The sequence below is a fragment of the Oryx dammah genome, unplaced genomic scaffold, assembly GCF_014754425.2.
Source record: "Oryx dammah isolate SB20612 unplaced genomic scaffold, SCBI_Odam_1.1 HiC_scaffold_8, whole genome shotgun sequence".
Lineage (NCBI taxonomy): Eukaryota > Metazoa > Chordata > Mammalia > Artiodactyla > Bovidae > Oryx > Oryx dammah.
In genome coordinates, this window is record NW_024070192.1 from 55,867,241 (window position 1) to 55,887,674 (window position 20,434).

Genomic DNA, 20,434 nt, shown 5'->3' on the forward strand with positions numbered 1-20,434 from the left:
TTCCCAGAGTGTGAGAGGGAACAGGGAGAAGAAACTCATTCAGGAGGAATCATTCCTAAGGCATCTGGATACAGTTGAGATCTCCTCTGTGCATGTCATGCAGACTTCATTTAGATACAAAGGATTGGGACTGGGTCCCTAGGGAGAAATTCAGTCTCTTCACTTCTGCTTGGTCTGTATGGAGCCGTTCCCTGGTTACTTCCCCAGATTTGTGACTGGTTGGCTGTGGAAGGGAGGGAGGAGGGAAGTCAGCTGAAGGGGCAGCAGCATCCTTTTGTCAAAGGCCCTGGGAGGGGAGGGGCAAAGGGGGTTGAGCAGCACAGGGTAGAGCGAGTCATTTCTCTCCACTGACTGCAAACTCCACGCTCACAGCTCACAGGAATCCAGAGTCCTCTTTGCCAGAGTGGTGGATATTTTCTTCCTGATGGTCTTTGCCATCATGAAGTGAAGTGAAGTGAAAGTCGCTCAGTCGTGTCTGACTCTTTGGGACCCCATGGACTGTAGCCTGACAGGCTCCTCTGTCCACGGAATTCTCCAGGCAAGAATACTGGAGTGGGTAGCCATGCCCTTCTTTAGAGGGTCTTCCCAACCCTGGGACAAAACTCAGGTCTCAGGCATTGCAGGCAGATTCTTTACCATCTGAGCCACTAGTGAAACCCATCAGAAGTCTGCTCGTTTCGTCCTACTTTATTTATCTGTTCTAGGGGCCTGCAGAGGCAGCGTAGAGTCCATAGCTTGGGGAGGTCGGGGAAGATGAATCCGACTGCCTAGAATTCTGCTTGGGGATGCACCAGTGAATGTTTGCTTCTGGTCACTATTTTAGGTATTGATTGAAAAACAAAACTGTAAAAAAATCTTGTTTTCCTATTTTTTCCTCAGATACATTGATATGGCATTTCTCAGACCACTCTGAAAAGTGTAAGGGGCACCAGCTTCTTTCTTAAAGACCTAATTTAAAATGTAATTAGAAAAATGAAAAATAAAACCATAAATGTGAAGAATTTTTCAGTAGAATGAGTTTGGAATAGTGTACAGGGCAGGGGGGCACTATTAATTCACAGCTTTTTCTTCAAGTTGGGTGCTCAAAAAAAGTTTGAAATCCGATACCAGTCTCTCCCTCCTCATTTTAATTTTTACTGGCCTGAAATTCCCAAGGATACATTATTCTTGATCAGCAGTGAATAACACTGGGATCTTAGGCTGCCAAGCTTCTCAATAAAGCTGTCCAGGAGGCCAGTGATGAGGACTTTTCCCTCTCATGTTCGAGTTTCCCGTGTATTAGATGAGTCCACAGGCACTGCCACCTGTGGCCACCACCCCACCTGCTTGGCAGGGGCAGCAATGTCTTCGCATGCCCCGCTGAGCAAGCCCGGTGTCCTCTGCCCACAGGCATGCTGCCCCCAGGACAACACGAGGCCAGGCTGCTCTGGACTGCCTCAGGGCATTTGAGGGATCCCAGCACTCCATGACAAAAAAAATGGATGATGTTTCTGCCGCTCTCTGAGTCGTGTGTCTGAACCTTATGCAGAAGTTTCCCTACCTAGGGCATCTGCTCAGGAGGCTGGCTGGAGAACAAGGCAGTTATGGCCACCCTGGAGGAGAAGAGGAAGAAGAAGGTCAAGATCTATTTTCACAAGAAGCAGCAGCTCATGAGGCTATGGAAGCAGGACAAAAAGAACAGAGAAGGAAATTTACAGGTTCCCAGAGATCCTCAATACCCATGGACTCCTACTCCGAGCACTCAATAAAACAGACTGCTTATTCTTTAAAAAACAAAAAACAAAAACCAAAAACTGTCCGTGAGCTCTTCAGATAACCTAGTAGCAGGTGCGTGGCATCCCGTCCCATCATTTCATGGCAAATAGATGGGGAAACAGTGGAAATAGTGACAGACTTTATTTTGGGGGCTCCAAAATCACTGCAGATGGTGACTGCAGCAATGAAATTAAAAGATGCTTGCTCCTTGGAAGAAAAACTATGACAAACCTAGATAGCATATTAAAAAGCAGGACATTATTTTGCCACAAAGGTCCATCTAGTCGAAGCTGTGGCTTTTCCAGTAGTGAGATGGTGATGGACAGGGAGGCCTGGTGTGCTGCGATTCATGGGGTCACAAAGAGTCGGACACGACTGAGCGACTGAACTGAACTGAACTGATGTATGGATGTGAGATTTGGACTATAAAGAAAACTGAGCACTGAAGAAGATTCTTGAGAGTCTTGCAAGGAGATCCAACCAGTCCATCCTCAAGAAAATCAGTCCTCAATATTCATTGGAAGGACTGATGCTGAAGCTGAAGCTCCAATACTTTGGCCACCTGATGCAAAGAACTGAATCCTTGGAAAAGACCCTGTTGCTGGGAAAGATTGGGGGCAGGAGGAGAAGGGGATGACAGAGGATGAGATGGTTGGATGGCATCACCAACTCGATGGACATGAGTTTGAGCAGGCTTCGGGAGTTGGTGAAGGACAGGGAAGCCTGGCATGCTGCAGTCCATGTGGTCACAAAAAGTCAGACACAACTGAGCGACTGAACTGACTGAGATGGGGAAACAGTGACAAATTTATTTTCTTGAGCTCAAAAATGACTGCAGACAGTGACTGCAGTCACAAAATTAAAAGATGCTTACTCCTTGGAAGAAAAGCTATAACAAACCCAGACAGCACATTAAAAAGCAGACATCACTTTGTAGACAAAAATCCATATAGTCAAAACTATAGTGTTTCCTGTAGTCACTTACAGATGTGATATTTAGGCCACAAATGAGGCTAAGGGACAAAGATTGATGCTTTCCAATTGTAGTGATGGAGAAGACTCTTGAGAGTCCTTGGACTGCAAGGATAAAACCAGTCAATCCAAAAGGAAACCAATCCTGAATATTTATTGGAAGGACGGATGCAGTAGCTGAAGCTCCAATACTTTGGCCACCTGATACGAAGAGCTGTCTCATTGGAAAAGACATGAAAGAAAGATTGAAGGCAGGAGGGGAAAGGGATGACAGAGGATGAGATGTTTGGATGGCGTCACCGACTCAATGGACATGACTTTGATTTAACTCAAGGAGCTAGTGAAGGACAGGGAAACCTGGCATGCGTTTAGTCTATGGGGTCACACAGAGTCTGCTTAGGGGCTGGACAATGACAACAATGGGAAAAACATCCTGTTCATTGCTCTAAACCATGTGTTACTGTAAAAATATATAGACCTCACCATTTTAGAAACACCTACCACTTCTTTCAGATGAGGTATCTCCAAGCCCTGTATTGAAAGGAAATTATTATTTTAAGCTTAGAGAAAGGATCATGAAGTACAGAAAAAGTTGGAATATAGAGATTATCTATGATGCATTTAAAGAAGAACAGAATGATTCAGCGTGGTTTTTTGAGATAGTCAGACTGCAAAGGAAATACTCTGAGGAAGTCAGGCTTCAATAGTCACAAACTTCAAATGGAAGAGCTAGATTAAATGTTAACCAAGCTCTCTTGTAGCCCTAACAGTATATGCATTCAGGACTTTTTGACATGTCTGTGTAGTTTTACAATTTGTGAATGCTTTTGTAGCCTTCATGTTTGGAATGTGAAATAATTAATGGGGAAGTTCTGGCCAACTGCAGCTGGAGGGGAGTTGATGGTGGCATACACACACACACACACACACACACACACACACATACACGGAAGTATCAGAGCCTACATTTCCATGCAGTAGAGGTTTTTCTCAGCTGAACTTAACATGGAAACTAATTCATTCTGTTAAGAGAAGGGAGGAAGGTATATAAACCAGCCCACCACAGTGCTGGGAGAGCACAGAGACCACAGCGATGGAATGCCCAGGGTGTAAAAGGAAGTCATAAAGTAGGTAAGCAAAGAAAGAGAGACAGAGGGGGTGGGGGGAGACCCTTCCTGAAGATAATAAATAACTGAAGAGGCATTCCATAGGCTGTGCTAGAGGAAAAAGTCTTTACAAAGAGTGATGAGGCTCCCATATTAATGCCATGTATTCTGTGCAGTTATAGATGTAAAACCTGGTGACTTCCTGCCACTGCCATTCAAGGCCAGGAAACAAGGGAGCCCCAGCACAGAACAGAACAGAATGGGGCTAAGGAAAGGGCTTGACAGCCCCTGGAGGCCACAGTACACTGGAAAGGACTAGGGCAGAGAGGGCCCCCTGAGGCCCGGCTGGGTCCTTATTAGACCCACAAGGCCTATCTGGGGCAGGGAGTTGAGCCTTTAAGGTTTCCACAGTCTGTTCATTTTAACAAAGTTCCTTGTGTTTATAATGCTCCAGATTAAAGACCTCTTCCAGATATTGGTACAGGGCACTGTACTATTTGCATAACCTGAATTTTCAGTACTCCCCAATCTTTGTGTCTGGAGAAAAGATGAGAGAACACTGTCTTCCTCACGTCGCCTTCAGCAGGCTCGCTTCTCCACTTCGCACTTTTACAGAGCTGTTCGCATTCCATCCATGGGCAACGCAAAGGCACAAGGCTGAGGGTTACAAGTGAGGGAAACTGAGGCACAGGCAGGCTAACTGGTTTGTCCAGAGTCGCCACATCTGAAACATAGAGCCCACCAAGATAAGCTAAAATGTAGCTCTTCTGACACCTAGTGCATCAGTCAAGTTTTGCTAAGGGGACTTCTCCTGTGGCCCAGTGCTTAAGAACCGGCCTTACAGTGCAGGGGACGCAGCTGAGATCCCTGGTTGGGGAAATAAGCTCTCACATGCCTCGAAGCAACGAGCTCTGTGGGCGGCAACTGCTGAAGCCCTCACGTTCCGGAGTCCACGCGCCCCACCCAGACAGTCCACGCGCCGCACAAAAGATCCCTCATGACACAGCAGGAGTCAACAGTAAAGGCCTGATGCAGCCAAATAAATAGACATTATTTTTTTTAAGGTTTAAGGTGCTAGGCATCGGCACAGCGCACGCAAGGATACACTAGGCAAAACCCCTACTCTGGAACTCTCGGGATCTCAGAAGAGATAAACGAGCAGCAACTTCCCACATGATTTGGCTCAGGCTATGATGTTTGTAAGTCTAGGGCAGTGCCCTCAACCAGGTACAGCTTTGCTCCCCAAGAGACATTTGGTGGTGCCTGAAGACATTTCCAGTTCTCACAACTCGGGAGCTGCTACTGGCATCTCGTGGGTAGAGCCAAGAATGCTGCCAAGATTCATCAATAAACAAGACAGCCCCCCACAGCAAAGAGCTATCCAGCCCCAAATGTCCAAAGAGCCTAGGTTGAGAAACCCTAGCATAGAGCAGTATAGGGATACAGTGTAAGGAACTCAACTCTGCCTGGTCCTAAGATGGTGGAGGATTTAGCAAAGAAGCAGGTGATGCTTGAAGGATCAGGAAAAATGAGTAAATAGCATTCCGAGTATCCAAAAGAACCAATAGGCGAGAGGAACATGAAATAGTCTATTGTACAGATATCTGTAATTTGATCTAAGCTGAAGGTGACTCTTCAATGAAGGGGAACTGTTGATGGTATTAACCAGAGATGTGTAGGCTCATGCACTCAACAGTTTGTTATATTAGTGTTGAGCAGAAGATCTCAAACTTCATTTGGGATATGAATAAAAAATACAGATTCCAGATCTACCAACATACACGCACACACACAAACATCCTGGCGCAGTAACACAGTAGGTCTAGGGTAGAGCCCTGGAACCAGTATTTTTTTATAAGTACTCCGTGCAGTTCTAATGCGGGTAATCTAACTCCTCACTGGTATAAAGAATATATCTGACAGTGGTAAACTTGTAAACTCAAAGAAAATAAAAAGGAATTTCAGAAAGAGACTAGACAAGTAGACTAATTCTTTTCTCTGTTCTAATTTATAATGCGAGACTCTGAACTGGGTGCTTATATAGGAATCTACTGCTTTCATACAAGTCACACCGCGGGAGAGCTACTCTTCCTGGATTCCTGGGATGGGAGAAGCACTGAAGAAGTGCACACTCCATGTGATACTTTCTGGATAGTCCCTGGGGATCCCAGTTGCTTCTCCAACTTGAAAAATTCTGTGTCCCCAAACCTTGCAGCCACAGCAGTACTTGCTTCCTATCCCCAAAGAGACTCATCCCTGGGCTTCCCCATCAGTCATACCATGAGAGCTTGGGTAGTTTTCTTAGCTCTTTCCCGTAGTCGTCTCATCTATGTTCTCTGATAATGATATGGGAAATTATAGAAGCCCAAATGGGATTTTCTAAATAGAAAGAAAAGAATAGTAAAGAACCTACAAGACAGGACCCTGAGGTCTGACGGACGGGACTCTGAGAGGCTGGGTGTCTTGCCCAAGGCCACAAAGAGGAAAAAAGCTTCAAACTCAGATTTCCTTGCTTTCATTGTACAAGAGTGAAGAGTCAGAAATGTTAATTTTGTTGTGGAAGCGATCCAAAACCTTACCCTGTAACCATAGGAAGAAAGAACGAGTCATATCAGAACTGTAAGGAAAATTTTCCAAACTAAGTTTACCCTAGGAAATAAATAGAAATAAATCAGGGGAGAGAGGCCCCGCTGGGACCACGGAGCCCCTCAAGCTAGAAGTCATCCAGAGACGCCAGGGGCAGACTTACTGACCAGGCTCTGTGGTCCGCTGGAGCTCAGAGCGGACTTGGGGCCCTTGGCGAGAAGGAGGGAAGACAATGCGTTCTCATCCTTTGGCCACATGCTGTCTCAGGGTCATTAGTTTTACCAAGTTTTACAATTGCTTTCACAAAGACAATAATGCTTGTTTCCTGTACAGTTTATTTAAGTAAACAAGAAGGAGACAGAACAGTACCTTTGTGAAAGAAGACTTTAAAATTTTTATCTAAAGAAAGAAAGCGAGAGATCTGTTCTCCACGTTGTTCCATAAGATAAGTCCGTTAAGATAAATAATTTTAGTTTGACTTCAGTTCTGCTTGGCAAATGGCTCCCTTTCCCACCACCCACCCACGTCGAGAACATCAAAGATTTTTAAGTGAATAAAAATGTTTCCAAACAGTTTCTTGAGCTGATACTATTCTCATCAATGGGTGTAGTGGGAAGGTGATTGTATGTTTTTCCTGGCAAAACAAGCTTGTCCAAACCCAGAGTTTATTCTGTTGTGACTGTAAGTTCCTATGAGCAATTGAAAGAGTGCATATCATCTGAACACAGAAAGATAATGCACAGGAATTAGGAGGTAAACTTTAAACAGGCTTTGGTTCTAGCTTCACCATTTTCCAAATGGTGACTTCCCAAAACAAGTCACTTAATCTCTTCATTTGTATATCAACACTGTCTGACACCTACCTGTTGGATTACTTATGAGCATTAAATAAAAAATAAATCTATAAAAAGTATATAACAATATAATACAAAGTAAGTGTTCAATAAATATGTGTTTCTTATTAGGTAAAGCGTATTGCAGGGTCTATAGGATGCCTACCACCCAAAAAATCCTGGAAAAATGCAAATAATAAATGAACAATTATTTAGTCACAACTAAATAACTAATGTACTTAGCACTAAATATCTGGACACTTTGAAGTAATCCATTTGAATAATATCTCATTTTTCAAGTTTATATCTGATTTCAGTGTAGAGTCATCCTTTTACTTGTTTCTTTATTTGGCAAAAATTTTCCTTACTCATTCACACAATTACTGATACTATCCTTTAGAAACTTATGAGGGATTTTCTAGTTAACCTGATCCTGGTAAATCCTAATGTGAAAGCTTGCTTACACTGAGTGAAGCCCCAAACAGGACATTTCTAAAGAAATCCAGAGTGGACTGGGACTGCCTTTATATTTAACCTTTAACTCATGGGGCAACATAAAATTAGCTCTTCGCTTGTTCCTTGGAAGAAAAGCTATGATCAACCTTCACAGCATATTAAGAAGCAGAGTCATTACTTTGTCAACAAAGGTCCTTCTAATCAAAACTATGGTTTTTCCAGTAGTCATGTATGGATGCAAATGTTGAACTATAAAGAAAGCTGAGCACCAAAGAATTGATGCTTTTGAACTGTGGTGTTGGAGAAGACTTTTGAGAGTCACTTGGACTGCAAGGAAATCAAGCAGTCAATCCTCAAGGACATCAGTCCTGAATATTCACTGGAAGGACTGATGCAGAAGCTGAAACTCCAATACTTTGGCCACCTGATGCGAAGGACTCATGGGAAAAGACCCTGATGCTGGGAAAGAAGGGGATGACAGAGGATGAGGTTGGATGGCATCACCAACTTGATGGACATGAGTTTGAGTAAGCTCTGGGAGTCGGTGATGGACAGGGAAGCCTGGTGTGCTGCAGTCCATGGGGTCACAAAGAGTTGGACACGACTGAGTGACTGAACTGAACTGAATTTTAATAACAAAGGCTGTTTCTTGAACATTCTATACTTACTCTTGTATGTGAGTAGTACTTTGGAGAGTGATCATTGGGAGAAGAAATCATTTTCATTCCCAGAAAACACCTATGAGGTGCTTTTATCATGCTAGGCACTGTACAAAAAGAACTGCACAGCTATGTTCTTGTTTTTGAGTCGTTTAAAATTGAATCAATATATTATTTGCTTATAGTCAGTACATTAAAAATCTTGAGTAAGAATTCTTAAATATTTATTTCTTGTTCCAAGCAGAAAGCTAGCAATCTCTAATCATGTATGTGTATTGCATATGTGTCTGCAGTTCTGTGTATTTTCATAAGATGAAGTGAATTATAAATTCGATTTTACTTTTAGTGGAAAACTCATCGGTGAGACTATGAAAATATATTTGGCAACTCAGACCATGTGTCACAAATCAGTAGTCAGAGAGGAAGGCCACTTCCTCTGGCATTTGCCTCTCTCTTGGAGAAATGGATAGCTGTGCTAAACAAGCTAAGTGTATACCCTCCACGCCCTGCCCTCTGCTTCTGCCGACAGTATCACCAAGCCATTAATTATGTAGACTTAAAAACCTTACCAACCCCCTCTCTTGACTGTCAAGTTTTACTGATGCTACCATTGTAGTGACTCTCTCCTGTATGAATTTCTGCATGGACAGAGGAGCCTGGTAGGCTACAGTCCATAGGGTTGCAAAGAGTTGGACACGACTGAAGTGACTTAGCACACACACACATTTATATATAGGCTGTTCCTCCCACAGCCTATCTTCCAGGGGCTTCTCATAGCAGTTTGGTATTCCTTCTTCAGGGAAAAAATTACCTGTGGCTTTCCTGTTCTGGGCTGTAAGCTCCCTGACAGCAGAGATCTTGCTTTGCTTACTGGTTTCTATCTGCTCAGCTAGAACATCCAACAAGCCCCTGGCATCCAAAAGTGTTGCAGTAAAAATCAGTGGATCCCAGGCAAGTACTTCACTCAGCTCGGTTTTAGTTTCCTCATCAGTAAAATAAAAATACAAGTACCTGAGACAGGGTCTGTATGTCAGTGATGCATATTAGATGCTTGATAAGCATTACTGTGCTCTCTCCTCACCAGACTGGACATACTGTATAGGTCAATGCAGAACGAAGCAGCCTGGAGTTAGATCTGGGGACAGTGACACCCCTTGCACCCCCATTTCTTTCTCCAAAATCAAGACAGAACAAAATCTACCCGTGAAAAGAAACTCAATGCACGTTCCTCTTACTGAGGCACAGAGCTTAAAATCTACAGTTTCATTGTTTGGGAGTGGGGGCCCAAAATGGCATGTCCGTCCCTTGCCAACCACTTTAAGACCAGAGCTACACAACTGGGATCTGGAGAATCAGGTCAGAAGGCAAGTTCTGCCCTATGGATGTGGAGCAAGAAAAACCAGCTGACCCTACAGAACATCACAGATGAGGAACTGTTAGAAATTTTTATATGTTGCAGGGTGGTTTCAAATCCCTGGGACCAGACTGATGTTGAAATCTAGAGATTTGGGGTTGATTAGGAGTGGATTGGGCTCACAATGCTTGTGCACACCACTTTATGGTCAAATGACATTTGTCACCCAAGGCTGGGGGGGTGGGGTGGGGGACACTGCTTCTGTCAAAAGGCATAGAAGGGCCCTGTATTATCAGGGATCAGCAAGAATGGCCAGGAATGGAGGGCATTGTGGTCCCTTCCCTTTCCTTCCCTGAAGAAGGCAAAACTGGTGGGCTACACCAGCCCCTGATTACATGACCCATAGCCCAATAAGGGAGACTGACCCAAGGGTTGGGCACTTCTCTTGGGAAAGCATCAGCCCAATTTGCTATGGCTCTTTACCTTTGAGCTTCCTCATCTTAGGCCTCTGAAGAAATGGTATACAAACATAGAGGACTGTGCAAGATACCTGGGAACATGCCAGGATCTTAGCTGTTGCAGTATATATTCACATTTGAAACAAGAAAATCAGTTCTTCTCCTTTGGGACCAGAAAGATGATGAGTTCTTGTTACAGTGAGAGAGAATTTGTCCCTCCCTCCTTCATTTCCCGAAGTGTTACTTGATTTCAGCAACTCTAGATTTTTATGTTTATATAATTGAACAAAGCTAGTGGAGGTGATGGAATTCCAGTTGAGCTATTTCAAATCCTGAAGGATGATGCTGTGAAAGTGCTGCACTCAATATGCCAGCAAATTTGGAAAACTCAGCAGTGGCCACAGGACTGGAAAGGTCAGTTTTCATTCCAATCCCAAAGAAAGGCAATGCCAAAGAGTGCTCAAACTACCACACAATTGCACTCATCTCACACGCTAGTAAAGTAATGCTCAAAATTCTCCAAGCCAGGCTTCAGCAATACGTGAACCGTGAACTTCCAGATGTTCAAGCTGGTTTTAGAAAAGGCAGAGGAACCAGAGATCAAATTGCCAGCATCCGTGGGATCATCAAAGAAGCAAGAGAGTTCCAGAAAAACATATATTTCTGCTTTATTGACTATGCCAAATCTCTGAACTGTGTGGATCACAATAAACTGGAAAATTCTGGAAGAGATGGGAATACCAGACCACCTGACCTACCTCTTGAGAAACCTATATGCAGGTCATGAAGCAACAGTTAGAACTGGACATGGAACAACAGACTGGTTCCAAATAGGAAAAGGAGTACATCAAGGCTGTATATTGTCACCCTGCTTATTTAACTTATATGCAGAGTACATCATGAGAAACACTGGACTGGAAGAAACACAAACTGGAATCAAGATTGCTGGGAGAAATATCAATCACCTCAGATATGCAGATGACACCACCCTTATGGCAGAAAGTGAAGAGGAACTAAAAAGCCTCTTGATGAAAGTGAAAGAGGAGAGTGAAAAAGCTGGCTTAAAGCTCAATATTTAGAAAACTAAGATCATGGCATCTGGTCCCATCACTTCTTGGGAAATAGATGGGGAAACAGTGGAAACAGTCTCAGACTTTATTTTTGGGGACTCCAAAATCACTGCAGATGGTGATTGCAGCCATGAAATTAAAGACACTTACTCCTTGGAAGGAAATTTATGACCAACCTAGATAGCATATTGAAAAGCAGAGACATTACTGTGCCAACAAAGGTCCATCTAGTCAAGGCTATGTTTTTTCCAGTGGTCATGTATGGACATGAGAGTTGGACTGTGAAGAAAGCTGAGCACTAAAGAATTGATCCTTTTGAACTGTGGTGTTAGAGAAGACTCTTGAGAGTCCCTTGAACTGCAAGGAGATCCAATCAGTCCACTCTAAAGGAGATCAGTCCTGGGTGTTCATTGGAAGGACTGATGCTAAAGCTGAAGCTCCAATATTTTGGAAATAGACTCATTGGAAGAGTTGACTCATTGGAAAAGACTCTGATGCTGGGAGGGATTGGGGGCAGGAGGAGAAGGGGACGACAGAGGCTGAGATGGCTGGATGGCATCACTGACTCAATGGACATAGATTTGGGTAAACTCTGGCAGTTGGTGATGGACAGGGAGGCCTGGTGTGCTGCAGTTCATGGGGTCACAAAGAGTCAGACACGACTGAGGGACTGAACTGAACCGAACTGAACTGAAGGCATACCCATCATTTCACTTGTTACTCTCAGATCTCTCTATTTGATTGTCTAGTCCTCAAATAGAAATCCTTGGGGAGGGGGTGGGGTAGCAATAATAATATGACCTGTTATCCAAAATGAACACACAAGCACAGATCACTTTCCAAAACGTCCATGATTTCAGAGCATAAATGCAGACACACCCTTAAAAGAAGCATTGGAAAGGAGAAACTCTGGCCAGCTTCCCGAACCTCACTGGATCCAATTGGACTGGGGGATGCCAGAGATCAAAGGTGCGGTGATTGGACAGAGGGCCAGGAAGAACTGGCATCTTCAGGGCTGCTGAAAAAAAGCCAACTCAACCCCACCAAGCAAAGCAAACTGAAAGTAAGTATGAGTGAGTAATCGAATGCACATGAGGATGAGCCTCACAAAATGAAGTCTGTCCTTTCCCAAAGGAGGAATTTCCAGGTCTTCAACAGCATCTACCCAATGGCAAAATCAACACGTTACCCTTTCCAGTCGAGAAACTGAACCTTTGGCTTCTACTAAAGGTAAACAAGCAAAATCTCCTCTTGGTCATGGTACGCTCCATCTTCCTCTTCCACTTCTATATCCCCCTTGTCTAAATAACTTTGTTTCTGGCTTGTTTCTAAGTACAATGAGATTTTTGCCCCTAATTTGGGGAAATGTTCTCCAAAATAGCAGTGTTCCTTAATTCTGCTTTTTATGATGTCTTTGATAGAATGTTGGCTCAGTTGCTTAAAGATGTGATTTTCCTGTGTACCTCCATTTCTGCGGTGCCTTCCCACCCTCTCATGAACAGCATGACAAGACCTCTCCTCTGGCTTTAGGGATAGAGTCCACACAAGGCACCAAAGACCATTTCACCATTAGCTGATCTCTTCTTTCTTTACTTCCCTTATCACTTGCTTGTGATGGTGAGAAAAAAAAAAAATTAGTTTACCTTCCCACTGCCCACCTTACATACTTCCCCAACCCCAGACCCTTCCAGAGGGGTAGGACAAGAATTGCAAAATTCTTTTCTTCAGGTTCATAGTCCTACAGAAGAATAGTTTCAGAATAGGGGCTTTGGATAAGGAAAATCTTGAAAATGAAACCCTGAATGAGGATACAAAGGAAGAAAAACAAAGGAAGACACCCTGTCCAAACTTGGATCCCTTTTTTAAAAAAATTTATGTGGATTCCATTTTCATAGAGGGAAACAGAGAGGAAAATACGGCAGCACTTAAGGAATTTCCTCTCATCAGTTTTTCTCCGGTCCCTTGACTGTGTTTAAGCCTCGCTGAGTACTTTGCCTACGGTCCCTGGTGTAGTGATTTGCATCCCCGTCTCTGGGTGGCTGTAGGCCAGAGCTGGCAGCTGTCTCAGTCCAATTCTTGCTAGGAAAGGTAAGGATCTCTAGTTTTTGAAAGATCTGGAAGAGAAATGTGGAAGTCTTTGGAGGGGTGAGGTGGGATAGGAGAATGTAGATTTAATTCATGAATTGGAAGCTTTCTGAAAGGCTCTCAAAGCTTAAAGGAATCTCCTGGAGCCTTGTGTTTAAAAAGAACCAGAAAGATTTCCTCTCCCTTCTGAGAAAAGGCTTGCAGAAAAAAAGGCTAGTTGCTTTATAGATGAGATTTTGCATCGGGGGCAGGTGTTTCTTAAGGCACTCTCAAGAGGTTTTAATTTCTAATAGACACAGAGAGGAGGGAGAAAAAGTCATTCAAAGACTTTTGATCACTAGTAATTCTCTTTGAATTTCGATTTGAAGACGTACAAGTCACTTAAAACTGCAGGTGTACTTGGGTGTAACGATAGGTATCTATTCTTCATTTTTTTTTAAGTCATTTCATCTTTTTTTTCTAGTTTGTTTTTGATATGGGTCATTTTAAAGTCTTTATTGAATTTCTTAAAATATTGCTTTTATTTCATGTGTTTTTTTCTGTGTTTCTGGCCTCCAGGCACATAGGATCTTGGCTCCCCAACCAGGGATCGAACCTCTACCCACCGCATTGGAAGGGGAAGTCTTGACCATTGGACATCCAGGGAAGCCCCAGGTATCTAGTCTTGAAATACAGTTTCTGCTTTATCCCAAAGCTTTCTGCTTCTCTGTATCAATCAGTGCAAATCATCAGCTGTTAGAATCTGAAGATGTGCATTTGGGTGTGCAGGCAGATGCAGCTCTGTGAATAAGAATTAGAATTCTGAAGCCTGAAAAGGCTGAGGAGGGCTTGGGTGTTAGGAGCGACACAGACAGACCGACCCTGCTCCCAGCTCACAGACACACTCTCTGCCCCTCATTATAAATTCAGCCAAGAGCTTACCAGTTGCCTCTGGCTTCTTTCTGGGAGAAATTCAAATCATGTACCTCTGACTTTGACAATGGGGAAGCGTGGTCTTCAACAGGATAGCTTCAGAGCTTCAGTGGGGTCATTGGATTATGCTGTGGGGAGGGGGAAGAGGCCCCTGCTAGAAAGTAAAGAGGAATTGCCCCCAACGGTCACAGTTTGCAGTGGGAACATAGCTGCTCTCATACGGAGCTCCTCAAGAATCTCCAGCATCCCCATCCTCCCAGGGCATTGCTGGCCAGTGCTTAAATGCTCTGGTTCTAAGTACCCCTTATCTCAAATACCAAGCAACAGCACTCCTCCTGGAGGATGGCTGTGTCCCTTTACAACCACATCTTAAAAGTCTGAAGACAGTGGTAGCCGAGGCCCTCCAGCCCAGCTCAACAGGCTGGGCTCCTTGAGTCAGCAAAGCCTCTGGAGCTTTTCAGCTTTATTTCTTTTCAATGAAGAAACACTTCTCGCCCCTGTCCCTTTATGACAAAATCACCAGGGCCTTATTTCTAGACTAGGCTGGAAAGACTGAGCTCTGGTAGAACAGAGGTGAGGTGCCTGAGAACATCCATGCCCTCCACCAGCAATTAGAGAAATTTAACTCAGGGGAAAGAAGGAAAACAATTCTCCTTCAAGATTTAACTTATATTTTAGTGTTACTTGTATCAGTTGCAAGTAAGTTATTAAAACTTGTACAGACTAAAAATAGAAGATGGGTAACTTCTTTTAATATAAATTTATTTATTTTAATTGGAGGCTAATCACTTTACAATATTGTAGTGGTTTATGCCATACATTGACATGAATCCACCATGGGTACAGAAGTATAGGATGAGCTTATAAGAGTCACCCGGTATGGTCTCATTTTTCACTCCAAAAGGCAATCTGTGGCTTTCAAATTTTAAATAGCTCATGTGTCACTTAAAGCCCATTTGGCAACAGAGGGTGGGAAATAGACCTTTACCTTTATTGTTTGAGAGTATGATATATCCAGTCATATGTATTTGAATACTGAAAATATTTCTTCCTTAAAGTGAGTTGAGGAGCAGCAGATTAGCATCTGCCAGGATCAAGCTACAGACCTACTGAATCAGAATCTGCATTTAACAAGCCCCTTGCATGATTAGTGTGCCCATTAAAGACTGGAATTAATCCAAGAGTTTCTCTCTCTCTGTGACATTTGTCAGATTGCTTAACGTTTCTGAGCCTCAGTATAAACTGTTTATAAACTCCGTTGTAAAGGTGTGACCATTGGTGTTAATGCATGCACCTTGCTTGTGATACCCATGGGAGGTGCTCTGTAAATGAGAGATGGTGATGATGACAATTTCAGTATTGCCAAGGCTACTCACTTCCTAGCACTCCCTTCCTAGTAATCATGTTTAAATCAGAATGACTGGTTTTCACCCTTAACCACAAACATTTGTATCTTCCACCCTCATTCCTAAATGAATTATCATCCAATGAGGCGAGCGGGGGAGGGAGGTATTAAGCTTCAGATGGCCAGCACACACATACATGAAGCAAGAATACTCAGGAAACCTAGGAACATAGATTTTTGTTGGCTTAAAGGCTGGATTCAGCTGCCCGATGACTTCACAGCTGTTCCCTCAGCCCTAAAAGTGTCTGTCCCTTCAGCCCTGTCCCCTCAGCTGGGTCTGCAAAGCTGACTCGGGGATTTTCTTGTGAAAAATGCCTGCTGGGCGGGGGAAGATTTGGAGTCTGGCTGGGGAAAAAATGAGTAATGCAAAGCAGTGCGCTCAGTAAAGGCTGCAAGAGAAATAAACGTAAAAGCTGCCTCCTGTCTCTGGGGACTCTAAAGTGATTCTGACTTATCATGTCACTGAGCAGAGCTGGGGGAAGCCAAAACTCAGAATCTGCTGGCAAGGAAAAGAAAGAAAGAAAAAAAAAAAGGCAGGGAGGAGCAAACCGGCGGGGGAGGAAATAAAAAGAGAGAGGGAAAGACAAGCGTCATTTAGGAAGGGGTAGAGTGAAAGAAAGAACTCAGGATCTAAAACCCTCAGCATTTTATATCTTTTCTCCTCCCCAGAGATCCCTGTCCCGTCACTTTACTAACAGAGGTGCCGTGACAGGCTGCCTTCTCAGAAGTCCAAGAAGAAGCTCAGACTGCTGATCCTTCCCTCTCAAATCCAGGGAACTCCCTGGTAATGGATTGCTTCTCTCTGAGGTACATGTAAGTATAAACCTTTGGGGGACACAGCCTCATTTTTAACTTAGCTGAAGTTTCATCTTTGGGTTGAAGTTTTGTTTTTATTTTTGTTTTTGTTTTCCTTTCAGACAGAATCTCAAATATCCTTTTATTGATCTAGCCAGTCATTAAGGTATCTTGAACAGCAGTGATTAATTCTGGTAACTGAAAGTCTCATGCAAATAGACAGCTCTAACTTTCAGTTCATTGGACAGGAGTGATATTTTGACCTCCCAGGGCAAGGAAGAACCTGTGAGGTCTGACTTTGGGGTTGACTTAGTTTTCAGTGAGTATTTAATATGATCAAAGTTGTCACTCACTGAAATCATCTCCACTATCTTCCTTTAAATGCTTTCATTTAAAGCATAACTGTAACTGTTCAACTATTTAGCTACTAGATCACTTCTCAAGGGTGAAAAAGAATGACTTGTCATGCCTGAACAAGACGGATCCACTGTTTTCTCAGAGATGGCATTTCAACCAGAGATTTTTGATGGAGAGTTTCAGGTTTCCTTCTGAAATGTTCAGGTTCAAAATATTTACAAAGATGAATCGCATGACGTTTTTGTACACTGGAGCATGGGGTAAAAGTGAGCTTGTAGATCTTTATTGAAAATCTAGTATGCTCATTCTTTTAAAACAAGTGGTACATATAATGTCAAAATTCCTTGTTGAATTTAAGGGAAAATTTGTAAATCTAACTGCTAATTACTCTAATAGTTGACCTCTTCTTTAACATAAAAAAGCACAAAATTATTTCCAACAAAATTGTTGAATTGTTTTTCTTATTTTTCTCTTTTCACATGCATCAAAGGATATTGCCACACTTTAGATCATAAATCCTAGCCTTATTATCACTGAATTTTTGCCAAACTGCACTCCCACCATGGACCCAGGATGCCTGCTTCATTGCATTTAATAGTTAAATAATGAAGACTTGTTGACCGTCAGTTGATGTAGAAAAATATCACTTAAATGCTGGCTGCTGATCTTGACATTGCTTTGGTGCACAGTGAATGGGCGATAGTTTGGAAAGAATGCATGTTATGCCCGGAAACACTGGCAGCGTCTAGGTTGCTGTGAGTGTGGAACGGACTGTGCAAAGTGTTGTTTATAACAAGCTAACCTCTTGAATGAGGTTGTTTTGGGATTAAGATTAAGGATTCTCTGTGTTTAGAGGAAAGAAAGCAATAGACAAAGCAGAAAAGCTTGTAAAACATTTGTAGACTGCCAGAGAGTATTAAGCACTGTAAAGTGCTTCCTGCTTATATATCTTCCCTTTCTTTATGGTTCTCTGCTTTATCTTGCTTTCTGCCCAATGCAAAGAGGATGCAAAAGTTGGGGAAAAAATACATTAAAGCTGATTTTCATAGGCATCCACGTCTCCTAGAAAAGAACATAGTGGTGTTTCCCCAGGTCTTTACTACTACTTGTGGGGCTTACTCTAATGCATTCAGCTGACATCTCCTGTCTTCACAGTTTTTGCCCTGAGGAGACCACCCAGATCTAGTCTGTGAACTCAGCTAGGAGACGCCGCTGTAACAATGACAGAGGAGCCCATAAAGGAGATCCTGGGAACCCCAAAGTCTCCCAAGCCGGTGGCAATGGAAAAGAATGCCAGTGGCGAAGTGGTGGTCACCATGGTGCCCCTGGTCAGCGAGATTCAGCTGGCGGCCGCCACCGGGGGCGCTGAGCTCTCCTGCTACCGCTGCGTCGTCCCCTTCGCCGTCGTGGTCCTCATCACCGGGACCGTGGTCACCGCCGTGGCGTACAGCTTCAACTCCCATGGCTCCATCATCTCCATCCTGGGCCTGGTCCTTCTGTCCCTGGGACTGTTTCTGTTAGCGTCCAGCGTTCTGTGCTGGAAACTGAGGCAGAGGAGCAAGAAAGCCAAGAGGCGGGAGAGCCAGACAACTCTGGTGGCCAATCAGAGAGGCTGGTTTGTTTAGGACCGAATGAGACCAGCTGGGACGCGTGACCTGAAGGACCTGCTCTCACTTCATCAGCCAGGGCGCCCAGGACCGCTGCACGGAGCACGCACTCGGCACGGACCAGAGGCACGGGTTGGCCTGACCGCGGAAGGTGCGCAGGGCTCTCGTCTGTGAGCAATGACTTCTTTCTTCTTCTACGACAAACTTAACTCCAAGGGCTATTCTAAGACTGAAAATCAGCATTTCCTCTGTATTAAATATTTTAGGAGTCATGGGAGGTTCGTGGCATTAGACATTTTGTTGGAAAGTAGGCCAGAAAAGATGAGTTCTGGCACACCAGTGACCTGCCTCCATCCTATTAGGATGTTATATCCCAAGAATGTTCTGCTGAGAGTCTGATCTGCTTTGGACTTTGCATTCACTCATGAAATTCTGTGATATTTCTTTTTCCCGAAAAGTTGATTCTCTGGCATCTGTTTATTTTTCATGTTCAGTAAAGCATCACCGGTGGTACTTTTCTTGAGGAATAAACTAATATTTTTTTTTTTTATGTTTTAACATTGGACAGTTCTTACATGATTGTAACGATGTGTCAAGTCATTAAAAAAGGTAAAATGTGTAGCTACTAGATCACATGGGGGGATAAATTAATATTAAAATAATCCTATATAGCACTTTTGATGATTTTTATATTTCATGTAAAAATGTAAGTTTCATGTACAGTTCATTCAAAATAATAAATACTCATTGCTGCTGAAACTTCTTACTTCTTTGACTGTACCAGGTCCCAGCTGTAGCTTGTGGGGATCTTTGACTTTCCTTGCCGCATACGGGTTCTTTTTAGTTGCAGCAATCAGGATCTAGTTCCCTGACCAGGGACTGAACCCAGGCCCCCTGCATTGGGATCTTGGAGTCCTAGCCACAGGACCACCAAGGAAGTCCCTGCTAAAACTTCTCAAATGCTCACTTCTATTGTAGTTATGTTACTGCAGTTACAAATTGCCTTCTTCCTTTGCCTCGGCAACATCTCAATCGTATTCCTCTCAAATGTTGCTTCTTCCTAATTTAACTCCAAGATTTCTATTTTTGTCACACCATTTTTTATAACTTTTGAAAAATAATAAGAATTATGTCCTTTTAAAAGATTTCTATGTCATTACAATTAGGAAATCAAAGCCTGGGGTCTATATACTGTATAATATGCTGTTAAATATGTATTACATATGTATTAGTTGCTCAGTTGTGTTTGATTCTTTGCAACCCCATGGACTGCAGCTCACCAGACTCCTCTATTCCTGAAATTATCCAGACAAGAACATTGGAGTGGGTAGCCATGTCCTTCTCTACGGGATCTTCTTGACCCAGGGATCAAATCCAGGTCTCCTGCCCTGCATACACTTTCTTTACCATCTGAGTCACCAAGAAAATCCTACATATTTATTGAGTCTGTGGTTAAGCATTTGCATACCATATTTTTGAGCACCAGCTATATGCCAGGCATTGTGTAGCTTCTCAGACTGCTTAGCTGAGTTAGTTATAATGCAATACAAATAAGCTTACTGCTTGAATTCTGTGGATAATGAACAGCTAGGACTCTACACCATAACTCTAGCCAGAAATATCCCTGGTTCATGTCATTTAAACTACGTTAAACTAGAGTGGAAAGATAGACACAAAGCCTTTCCTAAACCTTGGAAAAACAAAGGAAGCCTAGCATAGCACTTTTGATGGAAAGTGTTCTATCAAGGACTTTAATTAAATATTTGAGCCCTCTGGCACTGCGTGGGCCCTAGAGCTCAGATGGTTTTTTTAAGGGGAGACACCTGGATGACCTAGTTTCTCCTGGCTTTGAAGGTCAGGTGGCAGAAGTTTGGAGTTCAGTACAGTGGAGTACATTACAATTATCTTAAACACAGGCAGGTCCACCCTCCTCTGGACCAAATGAAAGTATATGGCATTGTGTTTATGACAGTGCAAGGAATATTGTGTTTTGGTGTGTTCTTTTTTTTTGGCCCAAAGATATC

General features: G+C 43.2%; 1 protein-coding gene and 1 non-coding gene across 3 annotated transcripts; both read left to right on the top strand.

Moving 5' to 3' along the window:
- Positions 1 to 1,229: 1,229 nt before the first annotated feature.
- Positions 1,230 to 1,314, top strand: LOC120867534. Its single transcript, XR_005721953.1, has one exon. It is a non-coding gene; the product is annotated as a small nucleolar RNA Z195/SNORD33/SNORD32 family (small nucleolar RNA).
- Positions 1,315 to 13,890: 12,576 nt separating this feature from the next.
- Positions 13,891 to 19,649, top strand: TMEM100 (transmembrane protein 100). 2 transcript variants are annotated; one of them, XM_040244292.1, is made up of 3 exons: positions 13,891 to 13,988; positions 16,321 to 16,464; positions 17,959 to 19,649. In XM_040244292.1, exon 3 carries the CDS (start codon positions 18,024 to 18,026, stop codon positions 18,426 to 18,428), a length of 405 nt encoding a protein of 134 aa, XP_040100226.1. In that variant the 5' UTR covers positions 13,891 to 13,988; positions 16,321 to 16,464; positions 17,959 to 18,023; the 3' UTR covers positions 18,429 to 19,649. The 2 variants fall into 2 exon arrangements, with proteins under 2 accessions (XP_040100226.1, XP_040100227.1); XM_040244293.1 differs by having other exon boundaries at positions 16,321 to 16,458.
- The last annotated feature ends 785 nt before the right edge of the window (positions 19,650 to 20,434 follow it).